The 27,250-nt window shown below is 43.1% G+C and overlaps 2 protein-coding genes across 4 annotated transcripts in view; one reads left to right on the plus strand and one right to left on the minus strand.

Moving 5' to 3' along the window:
- The window catches only part of STAG1 (STAG1 cohesin complex component), a gene marked incomplete at its 3' end in the record, with an annotated part of 343,778 nt that overhangs the window by 145,672 nt on the left and 170,856 nt on the right, over window positions 1-27,250 (plus strand). For all 3 annotated transcript variants that reach the window (XM_080674892.1, XM_080674893.1, XM_080674891.1), the window contains exon 5: window positions 12,121-12,217. In XM_080674892.1, coding sequence (XP_080531018.1) covers window positions 12,121-12,217 — 97 coding nt within the window. The remainder of the gene's footprint in view (window positions 1-12,120; window positions 12,218-27,250) is intronic.
- On the minus strand, window positions 3,336-5,954 carry LOC308251468 (UPF0500 protein C1orf216-like). The gene has a single exon (XM_080674894.1). It carries the CDS (start codon window positions 5,803-5,805, stop codon window positions 5,128-5,130), a length of 678 nt encoding a protein of 225 aa, XP_080531020.1. The 5' UTR covers window positions 5,806-5,954; the 3' UTR covers window positions 3,336-5,127.

A 27,250-nucleotide genomic window follows, 5' to 3' on the forward strand; every position in this document is an offset into this window, starting at 1 on the left:
TGGTCACCCCACACAGCCTGCTTGTTCAGTTGCTTGGTCGTCCCTCACTAATCCCCCTGCCGGCCTGGTCATAGGCAGGCATCTTGTGAGGGTGTGAGGGTCATTTTGCATATTACCTCTTTATTATATAGGAGGATGATCTATTTTTGAAAATGGGGTATTGAAGTTCCCTAATGTTGTATTGAGGTCTGTTTATCCCATCTACTAGTATTTGCTTAATATATTTAGGTGCTCTGATGTTTGGTGCATATATATTTATCATAGTTGTAGCTTTTTGATCATTTCACCCCCTGATCATTATGTACAGGCTAGAGGCCCAGTGCACAAATTCATGCACTCAGAGGGGTCCCTCAGCCCAGCCTGCGCCCTCTCACAGTCCTGGATCCCTCAGAGGATGTTCGACTACTGGCTTAGGCCTGCTTCCCGTGGGGAGCGGGCCTAAGCCAGTAGTCAGACATCCTTAGCGCTGCCATGGAGGTGGGAGAGGCTCCTGCCACCACCGCTGTGCTTGCCAGCAGTGAGCCCAGCTTCTGGCTGAGTGGCACTCCCCCTGTGGGAGTGCACTGACCACCAGGGGGCAGCTCCTATGATGAGCAACTGCCTCCTGGTGCTCAGTGCGTGTCAAAGCAACTGGTCATTCCGCAGTTTGGTCGATTTGCATATTAGCCTTTTATTATACGAGTATACGATAATCTTTGTCTCTTGTGACTGTTTTTGGCTTAAAGTCTATTTTGTCTAATATAAGTATAGCTATCTTTACTTTCTACTTTCATGGAATATTTTTGCCATCTCTTCACTTTGAGCCTATATGTGTTCTTGAAACTGAAGTAAGTCTTTTGTAGCCAGTATGTATTTGGGTCTTGTTTTTTATTCTTCCATCCATCCACTTTATCCTTTTGATTGGAGAGTTCTGTGCATTTAGATTAATTATTGATAGGCAAGGACTTTCTCAGGCTATCTATTTGATTGTTTTCTGGTTGTTTTGAAGTTCTTTTTCCCCCTCTTTCTTTCTTACTGCTTTCCTATGCAAATTGATGGTTTTCCATAATGATATACTTTTAGTCCCTTCTGTTTGTCTTTTCTGTTTATCTCTTAGAGCAGCGGTCACCAACCTTTCGGACCTCACAGACCACCAGTGGTCCATGGACCACTGGTTGGCGACCTCTGTCTTAGAGCACTCTGGGCTTCCATCCAGATGGCGGAGTAGAAATGGAAGAAAAACATAAATCAAGAAACAAAACAATTTTGCTCTGTAGTTCCCATGAGATTTACATAAAACATCTTATACACATATAATAGTCTGTTTTATGCTAATAGCAATTCAACTTTGATTACATACAAAAACAACCCTTTTATTCCCCTTCCCTTTTATGTTTTTCAGTAATTTTTGTTTGTTTGTTTGTTTTTTGTTTGTTTTCAATCTTTATTCAGATTATTACAGATGTTCCTCTTTTCCCCCCCCATAGCTCCCACTCCAGCGCCCCCGTGCCCCGACAGTCATATGGTTACTCCCTTCCCTTGTAGATAACTGTTTTTCTCTTGCTGCTTTTAATATTTTCTCTTTGTCTTTTGCTCTTGGCATTTTAATTATGATGTGTCTTGGTGTGGTCCTCTTTGGATTCTTCTTGTTTGGGGTTCTCTGCACTTCCTGGACTTGGAAGTCTATTTCTTTCACGAGGTAGGGGAAGTTTTCTGTCATTATTTCTTCAAATAGGTTTTCAATATCTTGCTCTCTCTCTTCTTCTGGCACCCCCATAATTCGGATGTTGGTACGCTTGAAGTTGTCCCAGAGGCTTCTTATACTATCTTCATATTTTTGGATTCTTTTTTCTTTTTGCTTTTCCGGTTGGGTGTTTTTTGCTTCTTTGTATTTCAGATCTTTGACTTGATTCTTGTTGTCATCTAGTCTGCTGTTGAATCTCTGTATATTATTCTTTATTTCAGTCAGTGTATGCTTAATTTCTAATTGGTCCTTTTTCATATCCTTGAGGGTCTCACTAAATTTCTCAGAGGTTCCTAGAAGATTCTTGAGTTACCTTATAACCATGGTTTTGAACTCTGTATCCAGTATTTTGCTTTCATCCATTTCTTTCATTTGTGACTTGTTTCTTTGTCTCTGCATTTGGTTGCTTCCCTGTGTTTGTTTCTATGTACTAGGTAGCTGCTAAGTCTCCTTGAGTTGATAGAGTGACCTTGTGTGGTAGGTGTCCTATAGGGCCCAGTGGCTCAGCCTCCCCAGTCACCTGAGGTGGACGCTTCTGGTGCACCCCTTTGTGGGCTGGGTGCACAGTCTTGTTGTAGTTAACCCTTGATTTCTGTTGGTATCACTGGTAGGAATTTACCTCCAGGCCATTTGGCTGTGATGACCAGCTGTGTCTACACTGGAAGATCTGTTGCGCAGGAGACACCCTTATGGGGCAGGACTTGCTTCAGTGGGGCTTTGGTGCTCACTGAGTCTGCCCCTTGAGTGTGTCTCTTATGGATGTGAAGAGTTGTAATCCAGTATGGTCTCACTCTGACCACTGGGTACACTGGCTCTTGGATCTCCAAGGAGGTGCAAGGTCAGCCACTGTCTGGGGCCACCCAGCAGGAGCTCCAGAGACATCTGCAGATTCCTTCTCTTTGTATGGGATTTGGAAGTGCCCAGACAAGGCCCAGCTGTGAAGCAAGGCAGGCTGCTGCTGCCAGGCCTTGGACCTTCTTTTGGAAGCTCTGGGGCTCTCTGACCCAGCTGCAGTTTGACAGGTTTTAGGTGGAGAAAGGACAGGCCATTCATATGCAAAAGCCGATGCACACAGCTTGGGTGGGGTTGTAAATTGGGTGGGGCTGGGTCTCTGGGAATCACCAGGGCAGAGCAAACAGCAATGGCTGCCAGTTAGCCCTGCACCAGAGAGGCCCCCGGGGTCTCCGTGTCCCGCACCCCCACGTAGGAACAATGATCACTTTGAAGCATCTCTGAGAGAAAGCCGCCCTCACGTTTCTCTCCTGATGTCAGACAGTCCAGTTTCTCCCCGTATGTGTCTGGGTCCCCCAGAGTCTCGCCCGGAACTGTAGTTCAGAGCAAGTGGGAGCTTGTATCTCCCTCCTGTTTAAAAGAGCAGCACATCCAGGTGCCAGCACTTTCTGCGCCTCAGCACCTCTTAGCAGTCTCAATGCGCTTTTTTCACCTCTCTAGTTGTGGAACTTCCACTCAGCCAGCTTTCCCGCGGTTCTGGGTGGTAGTTGTTCTGCCTTTTAGTTGTAATTTTGATGTGGTTGTGAGAGGCAGCAACTATCCTGCTATCTTGGTTCTCTCCCCTCAGTCATTTTTTTTTTTTTTTTTTTTTTTTGCATTTCTCTGCTCCAGTTTATTCATCTTGGTTCAGACTCAACATGCAAGAGCTAGACACAAGTCCCCAGGGTCACTGTCTCAGCCTCACTCCCCATTGCTTTCACCCACCCACCCACTTAGAGATAGAAAGAGCCCCCACATTTTACAGATAGGAAGACTGAGAGCCAGACTACTAGTATCAATGACCTCCATGCCACTGCTCACACATTAGGATCTTGCAACCTCTTGGCTCCCAGAAGCAAAACAGAGAGCTTGGCTACCTTAGTCTTTGGCTCTATCCAGAATTCACCAGCTCTCCACCTCACAGAGCTTCTGCTGGAGCCTGTCAACTCCCATTTAGAGGGAATTTCAATGATGAAAGGGGGTATGATTCAGCATCCTAAGAGTTTACAGAGGTAGGGCTGACCCTGCGCCCTGTTCCCTCTTCAAAGAACTGTGGCTCCTCCTGGCACAGACCGTCTGATTTAAGGGAAAAGAACCAAACTAATTCAACATCCAGTGCTGCTAAATCCAGAGAGGCACAGCAAGTAGAGGCACAGAGATGCAAGAGAGATTTTACCCAACAGCCGGGGAACACCTTGTCCATTCCTTGCAAGCTTATTAGCACACATTTCTTTTCATCAGAAGCATAAATCAATATGGTCTGTAACAGCTCCTTTGCAGTGGAGAGGGGCTAGTTTGTGGTTTGTTTGGAACTGGCATTTAAGAATTCCCAAACTCCTATTTTTCACAGGGTTCTACCATTATCATCTCCACATCCCCATCTCCCACGTGCTGGGAGGCAGAGTTCAAGAGAGACAGTCCCTTTCTTCTTCTCTGATCCCACCCCCATCCCTGCCACGGTGTCAATCACCACCCCCAGCTCCCCTGCCTGATACTAATTCTCTACCAATTGCTCTGGCAAAATTGCAGCCAAAAGCCTTGACAGGCCAAAGCGGCTACTATCTACAGCAAATCCATGGTCAGGGACAACAGCCTTAGCAGAGCAAAATCTAGGAAGAGTAAGGGGAAGGCGAAGGAGGGGTGGCCTGGGAAACCCCAAGAGAACCTCTTTCCAGGAAGCAGTGGGGCCCTGTGGAGAAAAAAAGCTAGAGCAGGTCATGGGTAACATAGGGTGTGGATGGATGCCCCACATGTGCAATTGAATATATATTTGCACACCCTTGCTCAGCAGTCTGCCTGCAAATACATATTCCTAATAGACACTTCCCAGGCTTCACCAGCACACATGCACCCCTACTTATAGGCCTACACAGACAAGAGCTCACTCATATACACCCACCACAAGCCTCAACATTCAAACCTACTCATAGGCACACACTTCTTTTGTATGTGCAGTTGACCCATGAGCAATGAAGGTTTTAGAAGTGTCGATCCCTGAAACAGTCGAAAATCCATGTAGAACTTTTGACTCTCCAAAAACTTAACTACTAATAGTCTGCTGCTGACTGGAAGCCTTATGGATAACATAAATAGTCGATTAACACATATTTTGTATGTTATATGTTTTATACACTGTATTCTTACAATAAAGTAAACTAACCAAAATGTTATTACTCTCTTACATACATACATACATAGATGGACACACACACAGGCCTGCACATAATTTAGGCTGTGTATATATACAGCACACATAAGCTGATGCCTGGCACATGTTAGCACATACATACTCACTTATGCTTACCTGCACTCATACCAGCTAATAATCATATACTTGTGCACAATCACACACATGCCTGCAAATATATACAAATACCCTTGCACCCCAGAGAGGCACACTCTTAGTCCTGGTCCTAAGGCCGGGATGGTGCTGCCTTATGTTGGAGACAGCGGATAAGCTCCTTTCGGTTGTCTAGGATGGTGTCGAAGCTCTCCTGAAGACGGGCCTGCTGGTCAACCAACTGATGCTGCAGGCCTCGGATCCACTGGAGCAGGGCCAGGCGGCGGTACATCACCAAGTGCATGTGGTGCTTCTCCTTCTCCTGCTCTTTGTACCGCTCTTGAGCCTGCAGCTTCTGCACAGCCTGGGCCACCGAGGGCAGAAGGGGATCTGAAGGCCCAGGGCTGTGAGGGGTCCCACAGGAAGGCTCAGGGCTGCTACTAAGGCTGTCAATGCTTAGGGAGCTGCTGGCATAGCCGTTGTCCTCCAGAGGGGAGCAGATTGTGCCAGCACTACTCATCTTCTCAGGCTCAGCTCTGGGGATCTCTGCTCCCTCTGGTGGGCTGCGGAGCTCCCCCTCAGGGAGTCCAGGGTCCTGAAAGGCCTGGTTGTCAGAGGGCAACTCGGAAGAGCTCCTCATCAGGATGGGCTCCACTTGGTCTGGCATCCCATGCCAATTCTCATTGGCGTCCTTGGCACTGGCCATGAAGTTGGAGTTGCTGTCTGGATGAAACTCAGGTTGACATACTCCAGGAGGCAGCCCCCCCAAAAACTGGCCCCCCTCAGCTGCCTCTGGCTGGATGGCAAACATCTGGCGGCCTAGAGGCGCCCGCCCCGGCACGGCCAGCTCTGGGTCCACTGGCCCCGCGACGGGAACTAGCCCCTCCGGGCTCGGGGTCTCTTGGCCTGGGCGTCCACGAGGGTCCGGCGTGGGGTGCGGGGTTCCTGAGCTGCGCTCCCAGCTCCATTTTTTTTTTTTTAATATATTTTATTGATATTTCACAGAGAGGAAGGGAGAGGGATAGAGAGCTAGAGACATCGATGAGAGAGAAACATCGATCAGCTGCCTCCTGCACACCTCCCACTGAGGATGTGCCCGCAACCAAGGTACATGCCCTTGACCGGAATCGAACCCGGGTCCTTTCAGTCCACAGGCCGACGCTCTATCCACTGAGCCAAACCGGTTTCGGCAGTCATTTTTTTTTTATATTGTGTAAACATTAACGAACTATTGAAGGTATTTTTAATATTTTTTTCTTCAACATTTATACTAGAATTAGGTAGTTAACAGAGTACCATATCACTTACTATATTACGGGTTCAGAATCTGACTGTATGCTTATATATCATCCCATTCTCCTAGCTTGTAAGGTCTCTGGTGAGAAATACGCTGATAGCCTTATTGGGGTTTCCTTTGGAGAGAATTATTTTTTCTCTTGCTTTAAAATTCTCTCTTTAGTTTTGGTTCAGAGAGTTTTGTTCTTATGTATCTTGAAGAATAATGTTTGTTTGTTTGTTTGTTTGTTTGTTTTGTTAATCCTCATGGAAGGATATTTTTTCCATTGATTTTTATAGAGAGTGGGAGGGGGGAGGAAGGGAGGAAGAAATAGAAACACCAATGTGAGAGAGACACATCTATTAGTTGTCTCCTGCACTAGCCCCAAATGCAGGTTCGTGCCCTTGACTGGAATTGAACCCACGACCTTTCAGTGCATGGGGCGGCACTCTAACCACTGAGCAACACTGGCCAGGACATGAGGGAGTTGTTTTTTTGTGTTTTTTTTTTAATTGATTTTAGAGAGGAAGGGAGAGAGAGAGAGAGAGATACATCAATGATTAGAGAGAATCATTGATTGGCTGCCTTTTGCATGCCCCCAACTGGGGATCAGGCCCACAACCTGGGCATGTGCCCTTGACCGGAATCGAACCCGGGACCCTTCAGTCCCCAGGCCGATGCTCTATCCACTGAGCCAAACTGGCTAGGGCAGGAAGTATGTTTTTGATTGAAGATTTGAGGTGGCCTATTTGCTGCATAATGTTGGATGTCCAAATCTTCCTCCAGGTTTGGGAAAATCTTTGCTATTATTTCTTTAAATAAGCTTTCTATACCTTTTTCTCTGTCCTCCTGGGACTCCAGTGGAGTATATGTTATTACTTTTTTATGATGATATCTCATAATTTCTGTAGGCTTTCTTGATTTCTTTTTCATTTTGCTCCTCTGATTGGATAATTTCAGCTGATCTGTATTCTAGTTCAGTGATTCTACTTTCAGTTTGTTCAAGTCAGCTGTTGAAACTCGATTGAATTCTTCATTATAGTCATATATTCTTCAGCTCCAAAATTTGTTTAGTTCTTTCTTGTGTTTTCTATTGCTTACTGAACTTCTCATTTGTTCTTGTATTTTTTATATCATTTTAATTGTTTATCTGTGTTATTTTGTAGCTCTCTGACCATCTGTAGAACAGTTTTGAGTTCTTATTCAGGCAATTTCTGGATCTGTTTCTTTGGCCTAGTTACTGGAGATGTACTATATTCCTTTGGTGGAGAAATATCTCTCTGATTCTTCTAATCACTGTGTCCTGATTTTGTGTCTGCACATTTGACGAAGTAGTACCTCTTCCAGACTTTATAGACTGATTTCCAGTAAGGGAATTCTTTCACCTGTGGTAAGGGCACACTGGGCTATGCTGTGACTTGAGTCTAGTGGTGCAGAGTACTAAATGCAGGGGCATGTGGCAGCACTAGGTCTGGCAGAGAATAGGGGGCTCGTGATGTCTCTTGGGCTCATGCCACTTGGGTCCACAGCATTGACTGTGTGGTTGTTGGTGAGCAGTGTAAGCAACAATCTGCAATTGCTGCAAGGGTTGTCGATGTGTTAGGCAGCACCTTCAGATCCAGTAACTAGGGATGAAGTCAGTCAGTGATGGTGGTTGGAGCCGGTGGTGTGCAAACACTCTGCTGTGGTGGTCAGCTGCAGACACTAACATGTGGCAGAGGCCATTTGCATACACACTTGTAGTGATGAGGGCCAGTGCAGGTAGCGAGGACTGGGACTAATTGGTTTCACTGGCAGCTATAGAGGACCTGGCTAGCAGCATCCTCTCCTGTGGTTGCCAGGTCTCTCTCCCCAGACATGCACACTACAGTGGAGACTCATGCCAGGTTATGGTGTGCAGGTACACAGCTTGGCGGGGGTAGTTACAGTAGGCATGGTGATGCTGGCTAGTTACAGAAGACAGAGCCTGATTTGGGTCTACAAACAGTGACAGGGTACCTTGGCTGTCAGTGCACTCATTGGTATCTGCATACCTCCTCACCCCCCTGCATTTGCACTGCAGTGAAGGCCAATGATTGGTATCAGGTTAGTGGTGCAAAGCCGGAGGGGGTTACTACTGAGCATTGGCACAGTGGTGGTGGTGGGGATGGGCACTAGGCTGGTATCTTGCAATTGTGAAGCTGCAGAATCCCAAGTTGGCTTTGAGCCATGGCTCCTATGGTGGTGGGGTGGGGGGGTGACAGGCTGAGGAAACTGGATTATTACACTTTTTCAGCAGTAGAATTCATGGATGGCTGAGGGTGCTGTCCTGCAGTGGCAAGAGAAAGGAGCAGGAAGGACTCCAGTAGTTGGTATTTGTGAGTGCAAATACCTCTGGGAGGAAAGTAGACAAGGCTTCAGTGGTCCTGCTGGCCTTTGGCTTCATCAGTGGCAAAATCTGCTGAGTTAGTCTGCAGAGCTGGTCTCTGAACCGTGATCACACCTGCTGTTTGTCTTCTAATAATAACCTCTGCTTTTATTCCTGTTCCTAGCCGGCTTACCACATTTCAGCTTTGCTGGTCAGGGTGGGGTGAAACCAAAGTGTGACCTGTGTGCAGTGTCCTGTGAAGCTGAAGAAGCTGGTCACTCACCCCACTCTGTTCTGTTCAGAGGAACTCTTCTTGCTGGGAAGTTTCTTAGCACTGAACAATATCAGTTTGGGGGATGATGCCGGTTAAAAAACGATGTCTTCCTCTTTTTCTTGTGTGATTATTCTCAGTTTTGTTGTGTTAAAATTTCCTTAGTGGACTCTAGAAGTCTCCCAGAACTGTTTTCTTTGTAGATAGCTATCCAATCTTTGATCTTTGTAGGGCAACAGGGAAGCTGGGTTTTTCCTCCTACTGATGGGCAGTTCTTTTCTCTTTCAGTATTTTAAATATGTCATTCAATTATCCCCTGGCTTTCATTGTTTTTGATGAGAAGTGTGCCATTTTTTTAATTCTTTGGTTCCCTGTAGGTTGTTTTAAAATTGGTTGTTTTAAAATTCTCTCTCTTTTTTTAAGATTCCCAGCAAGTTGATTTTGATATGACTTATGTAGTTTTCTGTTTTATCCTGCCTCCTGGTTAAGGCCCTTATATATAATCATCCATTCACCTATGCCCATAGTTGGCAGTGCCTCTAACAATCACCAGTTTCTGCCAGTCCAAGAAGGGTTTGTCTCTCTGGAGTTTAAGTTCTTTAGAGTCCTTTGCTTCCACACCTCTCTGATAGCTTTTAAAAGTGTAGGGTGTTTACTTCCAAATGAATAATCCATTACATCAGTTATCATTTATTAATTCACCCCTATTCCTCTAAAATTGAAAATTTTCCTGTGTCATAGCTTAAGTTCTATGCTTACATGGATTGATTTCTATTCTTTTATATTGTTTTTCTAGTCCTATATTATTTCCAGTCTGTTTTGTTTTCAATATATTTGTATGCAGTTTTAGTATTTCTAATGCAAGCTCTTGCTCGCTAGTCTTACTCAGCATGTTTTGGGCTCTTTCATACATAACCAGTGAGATTAGAAATTGATATTATCACTTTGGGAACTAAAGAAAATTTGGTCACCATCTTCATTGTGCCTTCATAATTGCTAGGCCTCATGTAGAAGTGGGGAAATGACTTTCTCCTTATTTTTGTGCCACTCTTTGTTACCTGTGTCACAAAGTATTTCTCCTTGGGTCCCGAGTCTCAGTTACTCTTGACTTGCTCTTTCCATTCTTAGTACTTATTACCATAGCCCATGTGGTTTGACACATTATTCAGTAGAGCTGAATATTGAACAGACACCATGCCATTCTTTTTCTTTTTAACCTCTCCCACAACCATAATATTCTTTCTAATTTTCTTTTTATTTTTAAAATAGTACCTTCCGAACACTAATGTGATAAGACAAAGAAACAGTGTTATGTATAGCAGCAATTAACATAAAGTTCTCTTTGACATAGAAGAAGGGAATGTGGTTGCTCCTCAGTAGACTAGGTAATAAATTAAACAAGGTGTATTTTCAACCTGAATGGGTTATATTAAAGGGACTGACAATACCTAGTATTGGTGAGGATATGGAACACCCAATCTCATACATTGCTAAGATATTATACATTGTAGGTGGAAGTACAATTTAATATACCTGTTTTGGAAAATTATTTGGCATTATCTCCCAACCCTCAATGTACATATTTTCTCTATTAACAAGTCTGCTATTTTGTATATATACAACAGAAAAATGTGTATGTCTATCAAAAGATGTGTACAGTTATATTCATGACAATTTTGTGATAGCCTAAAATGTAAACAACACTCATGTCCATGAACAATAAAACTGTTATAAATTGTGGTATATTAATACAGTGGATACTACCCAGCAATGCAAAAAAGGAATTACTGATAAACATAGTAATATGGCTGAATCTCTCTTTGATTGAAAGAAATCAAACAAAAGATGATACTGTTTATATGAATTTAAAAAACATGTCAAATGTTAAGGAAAAATAATTAAACCATATGAGCTGGGGATAGTTACTGACTAGAAGGAAACTTGTGAGAACTGTTTTGGTTCTAGAAATGTTTTATATTTTCATCTTTGTTATAGTTACATAGGTACATGTAGTATTTATCCAGTTTCATCTAGGTATAACAAGATGTATGCATCTTACTGTATATAATTTATATCTCAGTACAAAAACAGAAAAATTTTGTTTGATTTAAAACTTATTTTTATACCTTTTCTCTCACCCAAGAAAATTCCCAACCAATTTTTACCCACTAATATCCTAAGTACAAATTACATTAAATTTGCCTACCAACTTGGAGAAACTTTATTGATACAGTACTAAGCCTTTTTTAGATTCAAGTTTAGTGTATGATACGTGTTTAGGTAAGTTTTTATAATTTTCTTTATTAGTACATATACCTTTTAAAAATGTATTCTTAGATATTTTTAGTTATGAACAGGCTATCATATTTTTCACAATATTGCAAGTATTAAAAAGTTATTTTGTACATTTATCCTTTGTCAACTATCTTAATTTTTTTAATTATTCATCTTTCGAGTCTGTTTAGTACAGACTAAATAGTTTTGTGTGTGTTTTTTTTTTTAAATCAACTTTAGGAGAGGAAAATTGTCTTTACCAATATTCTACTAATTTTTTATAAATTGAATTATTTGATTTGTCTAAAATTAAGCCATCCTTACATTCCTGAAGAAAAATGCATTTTGTTATATATGGTGTATACTCTTTTTATGTGCTAGTAGTAATGGATTGGATTTTCTGATACTAAAAAAGTTTATATTTATGTATAAATAAAATTAGTTTTTGTGTTATTTTTGTAATGTGTTTTGAATATTAGTATCTATAGTTGCTAACTGTTGAATTCATGGGATTTTGAACAAATTTTTGAAAACCAGTGACTTTCAATTGTCTTAATAAAAATGAGGTAATCCCACACCAGTTGGTTTGGCTCATTGGATAGAGCATTGGCTTGTGGACTGAAGGGTCCTGGGTTCGATTCCGGTCACGGACATATGCCTTGTTGCGGGTTCAATCCCCCAGAGGGGGCATGCAGGAGGCAGCCAATCAATGATTCTCATCATTGATGTTTCTATCTATCTTTCTTCCTCTTCCTTCCTCTCTGAATCAATAAAAATATATTTTTTAAAAAATGAGGGAATCTCTACTTTTATTTGGCTACAGAGAAATAATTTCAGGTAAGTAGTTATTTCTTTGTTTGAATAAACACACAGAGAGAAGCACAAAGTTTTTTAAAAAAATTTATTTGCTCTAATATTTTTTTCTGAAGTTTTCATTTTTATATTTTCTTTTCCACAGTCCGTGGTGGATGACTGGATTGAATCATATAAACAAGACAGGGACATCGCACTTCTGGATTTAATCAACTTTTTTATCCAGTGTTCAGGATGTCGAGGTACAGAATGTTGGAATAAATGATGTACATTGAGCCTGTCAGTCCAGCAATGTCAATTTATTTAATCTCCCATTAGTTATACATAATTCATCATAGAATTATGTGCTAATTTTTTCTGATAAAGAAGATTATTAAAATTTTTAAGGATGTTTCATTTTGTTCTGGTTTAGCTTGCTCCTGTGAAATAACATATTTCTAAATATTTTAAGCCCTAGCCAGTTTTAGCTCAACAGATAGAGAGTTGGCCTTCAGACCCAAGGGACCTGGATTCGATTCTGGGCAAGGGCACATACCTTGGTTACAGGCACCTCCCCAGCCCCAGCCTAGTCAAGGCTCATGCAGGAGGCAACCAATCGATGTGTTTCTATCTTTTTCTCTCTTCCACTCTCTCTAAAATCAATGGAAAAATATCCTCGGATGAGGATTAACAACAGCAAAACATATTTTGAAATTTTGAAGGAAATCTGAAATTCATTTCAGGAATTTATGAATTCAGCTTTATAATAAATATTGTCTGGTATTATTTGTACCTGTGCTCCATATCAGGAACTTGTGCTAGTTGCTGTCATTGGTTATTTTGTTTGCTTGTCAGTATTTTTGTCTTTATTTTATCAATGAGGTACTTGAAGCTCAAAGAATTTGTTTAAGGTTGCATAAGTACCAGAATCAGGTTTTTTTAAGTTTATAGTTGGTTGGAAATCCGTAGACAGTTTGTTAAAGTGAAGTTTTATTTTTATCATGTAAATGGATAACTGATATTTTTCTTCCTTAATACAGATAAGTCTTAATAGATTAAATTCTACATGGGGGAAATCATTTGGTAAATCACCATTACTTTCTTTCCAATAGAGAAAGAACAGTGATAGTTTATTGAGATCACTAATCAAATTGATTTCTTAAAGGCTCTCTTATTTCTGTTCAAGTTATAGCTCACCATCCTATAAAATAAAAGAGTAATATGCAAATTAACTATCAACTCCACTACACCCACAAGCCATGCCCACCAGCCAATCAGGAGCAAATATGCAATAAACCCAACCAAGATGGTTACAGACACAGAGAGCAGGAGGGAGGCTTGGGTTTCCCTGGCAATGGAGGAAGCCAAGCTTTCCGCCTGCCCTTGCCAGCATAGGCCTCCACTCAAGGCTACAAAGTTTCAATGATAGAAAATACATAAACCCAAACAGAAATGGCGGCAGCCACAGAGCTAGAAAGAGCAGAAGGCTAGGGTTGCCCCCGGCGATGGAGGAAGCCAAGCTTTCTGCACACCCTGGCCGGCCCAGGCCTAGATTAAGGCTACAAACTTTCAATTATAAAAGATACATAAATCCCAAGAGACTACCGCCAGGGAGCAAGCAGAAGGCTTGGCTCCGCTTCAGGCTACAAAGTTTCAATTGTAGAAGATAAATAAACCCCAGATACCAGGGCCTCCACTTGGGTCGCCAGGGGGCGTGGCCGGCCTGCAAACCACCACAGGCCTCTCAATCAGGCCGCCTCACGCCCCAAGGGAACCCCCACCCTGATCCGGGACACCCTTCAGGGCAAACCAGCTGGCCCCCACCCATGCACCAGGCCTCTATCCTATCTAATAAAAGAGTAATATGCAGATTGACCATCACTCCAACACACAAGATGGCTGCCCCCATGTGGTCAAAGATCCTGCCCCCATGTGGACACAAGATGGCCACCACAAGATGGCCAGCAGGGGAGGGCAGTTGGGAGGGACCAGGCCTGCAAGGGAGGGCAGTTGGGGGTGATCAAGCCTGCAGGGGAGAGCAGTTGGGGGTGATCAGGCCAGCAGGGGAGGGCAGTTGGGAGGGACCAGGCCTGCAGGGGAGGGCAGTTAGGGGAAAACAGGCTGGCAGGGGAGCAGTTAGGCATCAATCAGGCTGGCAGGGGAGTGGTTAGGGGGTCATCAGGCTGGCAGGCAGAAATGGTTAGGGGCAATCAGGAAGGCAGGCAGGAGAGTAGTTGGGAGCCAGCAGTCCTGGATTGTGAGAGGGATGTCTGACTGCCCTTTTAGGCCCGATCCCCCACCAGGATCGGGCTTAAACGGGCAGTCAGACATCCCTCGAGGGGTCCCAGATTGGAGAGGGTGCAGGCTGGGCTGAGCGAATTTCGTGCACTGGGCCTCTAGTATTGATATAAGTAGTTTAATAAATATTTACAGAGCACCTACCTTGTACTAAGCACTGTTCCTGAGCATACAATTGTTACCAAGAATCTCTGTGACCCCCCCCCCCCCCGCCCTCCAGTCAATATTAGGGGATGAAAATTTTTTTTTTAAATCCTCACTCAAAAATATGTTTTACTGATTTAAGAGAGAGAGAGAGAAACATCTATCAGTTGCCTCCTGGGATTGAACCACAATCTTTGGTGCATAGGATGACACTCCAAACAGCTGAGCCATACCGGCCAGGGCAGGGGATTTGTAATTTTTAATGGAGGCTTTATTACAAAGAACAATGAGGGAAATATACCAATAGTTAAGTAAAGTGCTCAGGGTCAACGTAAGAGTAATAAAGCTGGTTACTATCTAATGACTTTATATGTGCCAAGCTGTGTGTACTTTACGTACATTAGCTCATTTAATATTAGTTCCTGATTTTATCAGGCAGATGTGGTCTTTATTTTGTAGATCAGGAAAATGAGAATAAAGGGCTTAGATAAGTGTTTGGACATCATGCAGTTTGTAAATTCCAAATTCATGATTCAGAGTTTGTCTTAATCTGGGATCTATATGCCTAACCACAGAATACTCTGGGAATAATAAGGAGGGATTCTCATCCAGCCGGGGCTCTCTGTGAATGGGGGGATATTTGTAAGAAAGTGCATCGAATAGGAAGAAACTGTGGTGAGACTGAGGTTGAGTAAAATAACGTTAATGGGGAGGAGAAAGGCCAAAGTTAACAACTTGTGCAAAAATGCCTGAAGACAAAAAAAGCACTGCACACTATAGGACATAAATTGAGTTTGTGGCTGAATCCGAGACCATAGAAATGGGTGAAGAGTTGCAAGAGATTAGGCTATGTGATAGAAAGGGAGTGTTAATTTTACAGCCTTAAAATGAGCAAGGCAAGCACTGAGTGATGTACTTACATATTTTATCTAATTTAATCTATATGTGTCCTATTGGATTGAGGTGTTTTTTTTTCCTCTTTTTAAAAAAATCTTTATTGTTGAGAGTATTACAGATGGTTCCCCATTTCCCCCCCCCCCCCCCATTATCCCCCTCCACCGGGTTCCTGCCCCACCCAGGTCACAATCCTATTGTTTGTGTCCATAGGTAATGCATATATGCATATGTTCTTTGGCTAATCTCTTCCCTCCTCCTCTTCACACCCCCCTCCCTTTGAGATTAGTCAGTCTGTTCCATGTTTCCATGCTTCTGGTTCTGTGTGGGTTTTTTTTCCCCAATTGACCCCCCACCACCCCAGCCATTCCCACCCCAGGCAAGCCCCCACCGCCTCAGTGCCTGTGTCCATTGGATATGCTAATATGCATGCATACAAGTCCTTTGGTTGCTCTCTAACTGCCCACCCCCCCACCCCTACCATTTGTCTCTGGATCTATTCTTGTTCATCAAATTATGTTGATCATGATATCCCACATATGAGTGAGATCATGTGATATTTATCTTTCTCCGACTGGCTTATTTCGCTTAGCATAATGCTCTCCAGTTTCATCCATGCTGCTGCAAATGGTAAAAGTTCCTTCTTTTTTATAGCGGCATAGTATTTCATTGTGTAGATGTACCAGTTTTTAATCTACTCGTCTGCTAATGGTCACTTAAGCTGTTTCCAAATCTTAGCTATTGTAAATTGTGCTGCTATGAACATAGGGGTGCATATATCCTTTCTGATGGGTGTTTCTGGTTTCTTGGGATATAGTCCTAGAAGTGAGGTTACTGGGTCAAATGGAAGTTCCATTTTTAACTTTTTGAGGAAACTCCATACTGTCTTCCACAGTGGCTGCACCAGTCTGCATTCCCACCAGCAGTGCATGAGGGTTCCTTTTTCTCCACATCCTCCCAAGCACTTTTCATTTGTTGATTTTTTGATGATAGCCATTCTGACAGGTGTGAGATGGTATCTCATTGTTTTGATTTGCATCTCTTGGATGATTAGTGACTTTGAGCAGGTTTTCATATGTCTCTCTCAAAAAATGTCTATTTAGATCCTTTGCCCATTTTTTGATTGGATCGTTTATCTTCCTTTTGTTAATTTGTATGAGTTCTCTGTAAATTTTGGAGATTAAACTCTTATCGGAAATATCATTGGCAAATATGTTCTCCCATGCGTTGGGCTTTCTTGTTTTGTTGATGGTTTCTTTTGCTGTGCAGAAGCTTTTTATTTTGATGTAGTCCCATTTGTTTATTTTCTCCTTAGTCTCCATTGTCCTAGGACCTGTGTCTGTAAAGATATTGCTACGACATATGTCTGCTATTTTGCTGTCTATGGAGTCTTGTAGGATTTTTATGGTTTCCCTTCTTACATTTAAGTCCTTTAGCCATTTTGAGGTTGTTTTTTTTTTTGTTTATGGTGTAAATTGGTAATCTAGTTTCATTTTTTTGCATGTATCTGACCAAATTTCCCAGCACCATTTATTGAAGATACTGTCTGAACTCCATTGTATGTTCTTGCCTCCTTTGTCAAATATTAATTGAGCATAATGGCTTGGGTCGATTTCTGGGTTCTCTGTTCGGTTCCATTGGTCTATATGTTTGTTCTTGTGCCAGTACCAGGCACTTTTGAGAACCGTGACTTGGTAATATAGCTTGGTAATCTGGTACTGTGATCCCTCCAACTTTGTTCTTCTTTCTCAGGATTGCTATGGCTATTCAGGGTCTTTTTTTATTCCAGATGAATTTTTGGAGAGTTTGTTCTAAATCTTTGAAATATGCAGTTGATATTTTAATGGGAATTTCATTGAATCTGTAGATTGCTTTAGGTAGTATGGACATGCTCTTCAATTTGTTTATGTCTTACTATATCTCTTTTTTCAATGTCCTGTAGTTTTCCGAGTATAGGTCTTTTACGTCCTTAGTTAAGTTTATTCCTAGGTATCTTAATTTTTTTGGTGCAATGGTAAATGGGATTGGTTTTATTTCACTTCTCTTTCTGTGAGTTCATTATTAGTGTATAAAAAGGCCATAGATTTCTTAGTGTTAATTTTGTATCCTGCTACATTGCCAAATTCATTTATTAGGTCCAGTATCTGGTTCTGTTTTATACATCACTTTATTTTGTTTATTAGATTCCTTGTTCATTTATTTTGATTTTTAGATTCAATTGTTGATAGCTATGTATTTATAGCCATTTTATTGTTTATTTTTTTATCTTTTTTTTTTTTTCTTCTCCTTAAAGATACCCTTCGACATTTCATGTAATACTGGTTTGTTGGTGATGAACTCCTTTAGCTTTTTCTTACCTATGAAGCTCTTTATCTGACTTTCAATTCTAAATGATAATTTTGCTGGGTAGAGTAATTATGGTTGTAGGTCCTTGCTATTCATCACTTTGAATATTTCTTACCACTCCCTTCTGGCCTGCAAAGTTTCTGTGAGAAATTAGCTGACAGTTCTATGGGCACTATCTTGTATTTTCTAGGTGCAGTTGTATGTATTAGGTTAAGATTGTTCAATAATTGTGTTAAATATTTTATATTCTTCTCATTTGTTATTTGTTTTTGTAGTAAAATCTCACATCATGATTGTAGATTTATATATTTCTTCTTGATTTCTCCTTGAACTCCTTTCCCCCCGCCCTTACCATCTCATTCATGTCCTCACTTAACCCCTACCCTCTGCTATGTATTAGGTGCATGCAAATATTCAAATATATCTTATAACTAAAATATTTTATGTTTAGTTAATGTTCCTTTTTATCTCTGGCAATGCTTTTTTCTGAAAGTCTCTTTATTTCAGTGGTTCTCAACCTTTCTAATGCCGCGACCCTTTAATACAGTTCCTCATGTTGTGGTGACCCCCAACCATAAAATTACTTTCGTTGCTACTTCATAACTGTAATTTTTTTACTGTTATGAATCGTAATGTAAATATCTGTGTTTTCCGATGGTCTTAGGCTCTACAGCAGTTGTCAACCTGTGGGTTGAGAACCGCTAGCAGGGTCGCCTAAAGGTTGTATTTTCCCTTTTTAATACAGTAGACTTATTTCTTTTACACTCTATCTCTGATAATTCTAATAAGTCTTTGTGGGTCTATTTTTGTGGGCTTTTTGTTGTTGTTGTTGATATAGTCTAGTTACTTGTTATTCCAAGTTCTATATTTTCTCTTAAATATATTTGAAGTCTAGAATAAATGTACATTTTTCTAGAGATGATTTAGCATTTGCTTGACAAGTACCCAGTGACACTACTAATCTAGGACCATTTGCAACTTGAATACAGTTTGGAGTTTTCTTGATCAGGTATGGTAATTTAAGATATTTGTGGGACCACCATTTTTGATTACTACTTCTTAGGTACATTTATCTTCCTCTACACAGGACCAAAAAAATCCCCTTTATTTGTAGTCCACCTAGTATAAGGTGTTAGATTTACTCTTGGTTTAACCTTAACTTAGAGATGAAATCCTTTGAGCCCCCGCTTCATGAATGAGTTGTTTCTCTTAGAACCCTATACCTCAGAACTCCCAATTCATTCATTTGTAGGTTCACCAACTGTTATTAGAGAAAAAGTTATTTCAGGGCTCCTTCTATATTTTAGGTTTCTTCTTTTAGTTAGTTATTATCCCAGTAATTTCTTACTACTTCATAGTGTTTCAGATGCTTTTCAAAGTGTATTTCTAATTTTAATTAGAACTTCAGGAATAGCATTTATGTAAATACTATTGGTTACAATCCTAATATACTGTATAAAAACCCTGGGTTGTAACGACCAGTAATGACTGAGGCTCGACCAACCAGAAGTCAATCCTGCAGTCAGCGCTGACTGTTTCCGCTGCAGGCACGGTGCCCCAGCACTGACTGCTGAGTGGGCTGCGAATCAGGGCCAGAGAGAGGCCTGAAGAGAGAAGCAGGGACTGATCTGTTGCCTCTGAGGCAGTTTTTGATCAACACTTGCCTCTCTCTTTCTCTCCCAGTCTGGCCAGCAGCCGTGCCTCCATTTCTCTCCAGGCCTCCACTGGGGCTGCTGATCAGCCCCGCCTTTGTGATCAGGCCCCGTTGATAGGCCCAGAGACGCTAACTGGCATAGGAACCAACCAATCAAAACCAAATGTGGGTGCTGTGAAGAAACAATGGCTGCCTAGGAGGCGGAGCTTTTGACGTTGACTGGCATAGAAACAAACTAGTCAGAACCAAATCTGGCTGAACTGTGGGGAGCCAATGGCTGCCTAGCAGGCGGAGCTTTTGACACTGACTGGCATTGAAACCGACTAATCAGAACCAAATCTGGGTTCTGTGGGGAGCCATTGGCTGCTTAGGAGGCAGAGCCTTTGATGCTGACTGGCATAGAAACTAACCAATCAACACCAAATTGGCCAGCAGAGGAGGGCAGTTGGGGGCGAGATCACGTCTGCAGGGGAGGGCATTTGGGGGTGAGATCAGACCAGCAGGGGAGAGTAGTTGGGGGCAACCAGGCCAGGAGGGGAGGGCAGTTGGGGGCAAGATCAGGCTGGCAGGGGAGGGCAGTTGGGAGCAACCAGGCCGGCAGGGGAGGGCAGTTGGGGGCAACCAGGCCAGCAGGGAAGGGCAGTTAGGGGTGATCAGGCACGCAGGCAGAGGCACTTAGGGGCAATCAGGCCGGCAGGGGAAGGCAGTTAGAGACAATTGGGCAGGCAGGCAGGTGAGCAGTTAGGAGCCAGTGGTCCCAGATTGCGAGAGGGATGTCCGACTGCTGGCAGTCGGACATTCCCCAAGGGGTCCCCAATTGGAGAGGATGCAGACTGGGCTGAGGGAACCCCCCCTCAGTGCACGAATTTCATGCACCGGGCCTCTAGTATTATCATAATCAGAACTTGTGTATATCAGTTTAAATGATTTCTTCCCTTGGATAGTGTGAGAAATGGCTTATCTCTCCGAATTTCAAGTGACAGACTCAGAAACAGAAGCATGGCAAAAATGAGACTTTTAATAACATTCTCGAGAGCAGGCATCCATTGTACAGGCACACATGTGGGGCAGGGAACATAGCCTATTTATTTAGTCCCCCATCCGGTTCCTCATTGGCTAAGTACTATGAGGTCACCTATTTCCTCATACATTGCCCAGGTCTTGCTGTCTCCCATTGGGCCATTTAAAAATATTGGGCTGAGGTCTTTCTAGCTACCTCTACCTTCCCTGTCTAGCTGAGGCAGACGCCTCAGGGGTTTCCACCGTGTTAGCCTACGTGCACAGTTCTTTGTACCTCTTCTCTCCTCCCTAAATTCTGGGGAAATTTAGTATTTTCCAGCAAAGTGGGGCGGGGGGGGGGAGGTAATGGGGAAATAAGGACACATATGTAACACCTTAATAAAAAAAATTTAAAAAAAAAGCTGAACATGCTGGAGATGGATCACAGAGGTCCATTTCCTACAATAGTGTGTTTGTATATAAATATAACTCATGATTTTGAAGCTTCCACACTTTGGGCATATTTTGCATTTTATATTTTACTAGAGGCCCGATGCATGAAAATTCGTACAAGAGTAGGCCTGCCTTCCTCCAGCTGCCGACACCGGCTTCCCTCTGGTACCCAGGACCTAGGCTTCCCTCCTCCGACCGCTGGCAAGCACCCAGGACCCGGCTGCTTCCCTTCTCCAGCAGTTCGCAGGAACCCAGAACCCAGGCTTCCCTCCTCAGGCCGTCTACAGGCATCTGGGACCCAGGCTGGCTTCTCTCCGGCCCTGGCTTCATCAGGAAGGACTTCCGGTCTAATTAGCATATTACCCTTTTATTATTATAGACTAGAGGCCCGATGCATGAATTAGTGCAACAGGCTCGGCCCTCGCGGCCCCAGCTGCCTCGCAGCCTTGCCCACTGGTCATTTGGAAGGTCGTTCTGCCGTCTGGTCTAATTAGCATTTTAGCTCTTTATTATATAGGATGTTATTGTAAGGCAATATCTATTTTAACGGACTATGAATTTCTTGGGACTAATAAAAAGTCTTAATATCTTATTAATCTGATGTTTCCCCAAGAGCTCATGAATATAGACATATACAGTACTATTTTAGGTAGAGTGAAGTAAAAAACCACAGATAATTCTGATGGGTGTGTCATTTAGGAAAAATTGTGGGATATGCAGAGAACAGGATAAAATTATTAAAATAGAATGGAACATGAAATATTTTGGAATCTTTTATCCTCCTTTTCTCATAATGTTTTTCTTTTCTGAAGAGTTGTATATATTATTCTTTAAAAATATTACAGGACCCACCCAAATATAGTCAACTGATTTTTAAAAATAAAGATTCAGAGGCAATTAAATGGAGAAATAATCTTTTTTAAAAATTATGCTTGAACAATTGGATGCCCATATGAAAAAAGGAATGTAAACACAGGTCTTACCCCTTTACAGAAAAATTAAATTGTGTAAAATGCAAAACTATAAACTTCTAAGAGAAAATGTAGGAGAATGTCTGCATGACCTTGTGTTTAGTGATGAGGTTTTTAGATAAAACAAGCGAGAACACAATCCATAAAAGAACAAATTGGCAATTTGGGCTTTATTAAAATTAAAAGTTTGTGCTCTGTAAAACAAGCTTAAGAAAATGAAAAGATAGCCTGGGAGAAAATATTTGCAAAACATATGTGATAAAGGATTTGTATTCAAAATAGACTAAGAACACTTAAAAGCTCAAAAAATAAATAACCTGATAAAAACTGGGCAAAGAATCTGAACGGACACCTCACCAAAGAAGGGATAGAGATGGCAAATAAGATATGAATAGGTGCCCAACATTATTTGTCATTAAATCAATGCAAATTAAAGTAACAATAAGATATCACTACTTGGCTATTAGAATGGTTAAAATCCAAAACACTAACAATATAAATTACTGCCACTGATGTGAAGCTGCAGGAATTTCATTATTGATGGGAATGCAAAATAGTACAACCACTTTGGAAAACAGTCTGACAGCTTCTTATACAACTTACTATAAAATCCAGCAATTACATGCTCAGGTGTTTACCCAACTGATTTGAAACACATACACACAAAAAAACTGCATGTTACCGTTTATCCTATCTAATAAAAGAATAATATGCAAATTAACCATCACTCCGCTACACACAAGCCACGCCCACAAGCCAATCAGGAGCGAATATGCAAATAAACCCAACCAAGATGGCTACAGACACAGAGAGCAGGAGGGAGGCTTGGGTTTCCCCGGCAATGGAGGAAGCCAAGCTTTCCACCTGCCCTTGCCGGCCTAGTCCTCCACTCAAGGCTACAAAGTTTCAACGATAGAAGATACATAAACCCAAACAGAAATAGCGGCAGCCACAGAGCTGGAAAGAGCAGGAGGCTAGGGTTGCCCCCAGCGATGGAGGAAGCCAAGCTTTCCGCACACCCTGGCCGGCCCAGGCCTAGATTAAGGCTACAAAGTTAAAATTATAGAAGATACATAAATCCCAACAGAAATGGCTGCCGCCACGAGCAAGCAGAAGGCTTGGCTCCGCTCCAGGCTACGAAGTTTCAATTGTAGAAGATAAATAAACCCCAGATACCAGGGCCTCTGCTTGGGTCGCCAGGGGGTGTGGCTGGCCTGCAAACCACCATAGGCCCGTCGTCCAGGCCGCCCCACGCCCCAAGGGAACCCCCACCCTGATTTGGGACACCCTTCAGGGCAAACCAGCTGGCCCCCACCCATGCACCAGCCCTCTATCCTATCTAATAAAAGAGTAATATGCAAACTGACCATCACTCCAACACACAAGGTGGCTGCCCCAATGTGGTCAAAGATCCTGCCCCCATGTGGACACAAGATGGCCACCACAAGATGGCCAGCAGGGGAGGGCAGTTGGGAGGGACCAGGCCTGCAAGGGAGGGCAGTTGTGGACGATCAGGCCAGCAGGGGAGGGCAGTTCGGAGGAACCAGGCCTGCAAGGGAGGGCAGTTGTGGGCGATCAAGCCTGCAGGGAAGGGCAGTTAGCGGTGACTAAGCCCGCAGAGGAGGGAAGTTGGGGGTGACTGGGTCTGCAGGGAAGGGCAGTTGAGGGGGATTCAGGCCTGCAGGGGAGAGCAGTGGGGGGTACCAGGCCTGCAGGGGAGGGCAGTTAGGGATGACCAGGACTGCAGGTGAGGGCAGTTAGGGGAAAACAGGCTGGCAGGGGAGCAGTTAGGCATCAATCAGGCTGGCAGGGGAGTGGTTAGGGGGTGATCAGGCTGGCAGGCGAGCAGTTGGGAGCTAGCAGTCCTGGATTGTGAGAGGGATGTCCGACTGCCCATTTAGGCCCCATCCTACCGGGATTGGGCCTAAACGGGCAGTCGGACATTCCTCGAGGGGTCCCAGATTGGAGAGGGTGCAGGCTGGGCTGAGGGACACACACCCCCGTGCACGAATTTCGTGCACCGGGCCTCTAGTAGTAATTATATTATACTTGCCCCAAACTGGAAGCAACAAAGATATTCAGTAGTTAAAATGGATAAACTGTGGTATAACGATACAATGAAATACCACTTGTTGATCTGAAGGAATGAGCTCTTAATCAACACAAAAGCATAGATAAATCTTAAATGGGTATTGCTGTATGAAAGGAAAGAAGCCAGTCTGAAAAGACTACATATTGTATGATTTCAGTTACATGACATTCTCGAAAAGGCAAAACTGTAGAGATGGTAAATAGATCCGTGTTTGCGAGGGTTTGGGGGAAGGAGGGTTGAAATAAGTGAATCACAGGGCATTAGGGTGATGAGAGTATTCTGTATGATACTGTAATGTTGGATGTATGATAACTGCATTTCTCAAAACCCATAGAACTTTACGGCACAAAGAATACACTGATACATACAAATTTTTATTTTAAAAATCACTTATGAGATCATCCCAGGCTGAATTCAGACTATTAAAAAAGAATGCAACTGTACTAAAAATACATGAAATAACCTCACCTTGAAGGGGTTTGGGGAGTAGGTGCTTTTCTAAGTAACCGAAGAAATGAGTGGTGGTTGTGAGAGTAAAGGCCAAACAAAACTACACAAGCACTGTATTCTAGTTGGCAAAGTTGTTTCCCATAGAATTATGGGTTACCAATTCTGAAATCACTATACATGTATACTGGAGTTGAAAAGTTCAGTAAATAGGTGGTTGATGGTGGGAGCTAGATTTTTGACTGTTGTACGAGTAGGAGATTATGGATAAGCAAGGGAGGATGCTAGAATAATCCATGTTGTAATGGGGTAGTTTGAAGGCATTAGTGTAACTTATAACTTAATATGGACACAAATGGCTACATATAGAAATATTTATAAATATGTTTGTATACTCATAAGTATGTACACACACGCATATATATATTTTTTTCCTTGTTCTTTCAGCTGAGGGGGCCTAAAAGAAATGGCATTTTTCTTTTTCTTTTCTTTTTTTTTTAGAAATGGCATTTTTTTAGCATAAAGCCAGTAGCAGTAAGCACACCTAGCACCTAGATCTTGGTTTCCAATTATATTCTCCCATAAAAGAAATTAAGGCTGCTTTAACAAATGTTAAATTCTAAGACTGGGACAGAAAATTCACAAGGTTATCGTGATCCTGGAGCATTTCAGTGTCAGAATAAATAAGTGCTTTAGGAAAACTAAACAACATGAAGGTATGTCAAAAAGACACAGGAATTAACTTAAAGAGCCCTCAATGGCCAAAGCTGGGAAAATTTGAGCAATAACGTAAATATCATAGACTTGAATTATAACCCAGAGTGTAAAATATTCATGGGTCTATTCCAGGGGTGGGCAAACTTTTTGACTCGAGGGCCACAATGGGTTCTTAAACTGGTCTGAGGGCCGGAACAAAAGCATGGATGGAGTGTTTGTGTGAACTAATATAAATTCAAAGTAAAGGAGCGGAGGGGAGAGCAAGAGAACCCTCCGCTCTTTCGGCTCCACGGGCCAGATAGAACAGCCGAATGGGCCGGATCCAGCCCGCGGGCCGTAGTTTGCCCACGGCTGGTCTATTCTGATATAAACAAATGACTGAATAATGATACAAATGGGTGAGAATAGACAAATATTTCCTGTAGAATTCAAGATAATTTATGTAAATACCTACATAAGGCTCAAGGAAATGAAGCATAACTCCCTAGCCCTTAACTGTGGACTGTACACCGTGACTTCTTTACAAAGAGTACATTATTGAAAAAAGGAAAAAGTGAAATTTGTAACAGCAGAGAAACGTGAAAAATACTACCTCAGCTAGATGATCGTGATTAAGTTAATAGTGTTTAGTCATGTTGTTAGCATGTAGCCTTGTTTTGATGTGATGAGAATGGCACTTTATCTCTTTCATCTTTGTCTCAAAAACCCATAAACTGGCTCTGACTGATGTGCTCAGTGGTTAGAGTGTCAGCCTGCACACTGAAGGGTCACAGGTTCAACTCCCAGTCAAGGGCATGTACCTGGGTTACAGGTTTGCTTTCCGGCCCCAGGTCAGGGCATATGCAGGAAGCAGCCAGTTGATGTGTCTCTCTCATATTTATGTTTCTCTCTCCCCCTCCCTCCCTTCCATTCTCTCTGAAAAGCAATGGAAAAAATATTGTCAGGTGAGGATTAAAAAAAAGAAAACAGAACAGAAAAACATGAACTGTATCTAACCATGAGAAAATATCAGACAAACCCAAATTGAAAGACATTCTATAAAATATCTGACCGCTGCTCAATAAAACCATCGTGGTCATCAAAAAACATGAAGTCTGAAAAAGTGGTCACAGTGGCCTAAAGAGACATGGCAGCTTATCCCCTTCTGTTGTATTCTTGGATAAAATCCTGGAACAGAAAAAGGACATTAGGTAAAAACCAAGAAAATCTGGGTAAGGTATAACTTTTAATAATAATGATACTGGAGTGGAGGGAAGGGGTACTGGAGAAAGGCAATCAAAAGGTACAAACTACACTTAAAACGTAAGTAAGTACTAGGGATGTAATGTAAAACATGGTAATTATAGTTAACTAGAGGCCTGGTGCATGAAATTCGTGCACGGGGGTGTATGTCCTTCAGCCAAGCCTACACCCGCTCCAATCTGGGACCCCTTGAGGGATGTCCGACTGCCCGTTTAGGCCCGAGCAGATATTTTATAGAATGTCCTGCCGGGATCAGGCCTAAACGGGCAGTCGGACATACCTCTCACAATCCAGGACTGCTGGCTCCCAACTGCTCGCCTGCCTGCCTTCCTGATTGCCCCTAACTGCTTCTGCCTGCCAGCCTGATCATCCCCTAACCACTCCCCTGCCAGCCTGATTGATGCCTAACTGCTCCCCTGCCAGCCTCATTGCCCCTAACTGCCCTCCCCTGCTGGTCTGGTCCCCCCCCCCCAAATGCCCTCCCCTGCAGGCCTGGGTCCCCAAAAACTGCTCTCCCCTACAGATCTAGTTCCCCACAACTGCTCTCCCCTGCAGGCCTGGATCCCCCCCCAGCTGCCCTTCCCTGCAGGCTCGGTCGCCCCAACTTCCCTCCTCTGCCAGCCTGGTCACCCCTAACTGCCCTCCCCTGCAGGCTTGATCACCCCCAACTGCCCTCCCTTGCAGGCCTGGTCCCCCCCCAACTGCTCTCCCTTGCAAGCCTGGGTCTCCCCCCAACTGCCCTTCCCTGCAGGCCCAGTCGCCCCCAACTTCTCTCCCCTGCAGGCCTGGTCACCCCCTACTTCCCTCTCCTGCAGGCCTGGTCCCCCCCAACTGCCCTCCCCTGCAGGCCTGGTCCCTCCCAACTGCTCTCCCCTGAAGGCCTGGGCACCCCAACTTCCCTCTCCTGCAGGCCTGTTCCCCCCCCCCCCCCAACTGCTCTCCCATGCAGGCCTGCATTCCCCCCACTGCCCTTCCCTGCAGGCCCGGTCGCCCCCAACTTCCCTCCCCTGCAGGCCTGGTACCCCCCAACTGCTGTCCC

The sequence above is a fragment of the Plecotus auritus genome, assembly GCF_963455305.1.
Source record: "Plecotus auritus genome assembly, chromosome: 6".
NCBI lineage: Eukaryota > Metazoa > Chordata > Mammalia > Chiroptera > Vespertilionidae > Plecotus > Plecotus auritus.

What these genes read in the sequence shown, in the direction of transcription:
- LOC308251468 (XM_080674894.1), bottom strand. Translation starts at nt 5,805, where the DNA reads ATGTTTGCCATCCAGCCAGAGGCAGCTGAGGGGGGCCAGTTTTTGGGG.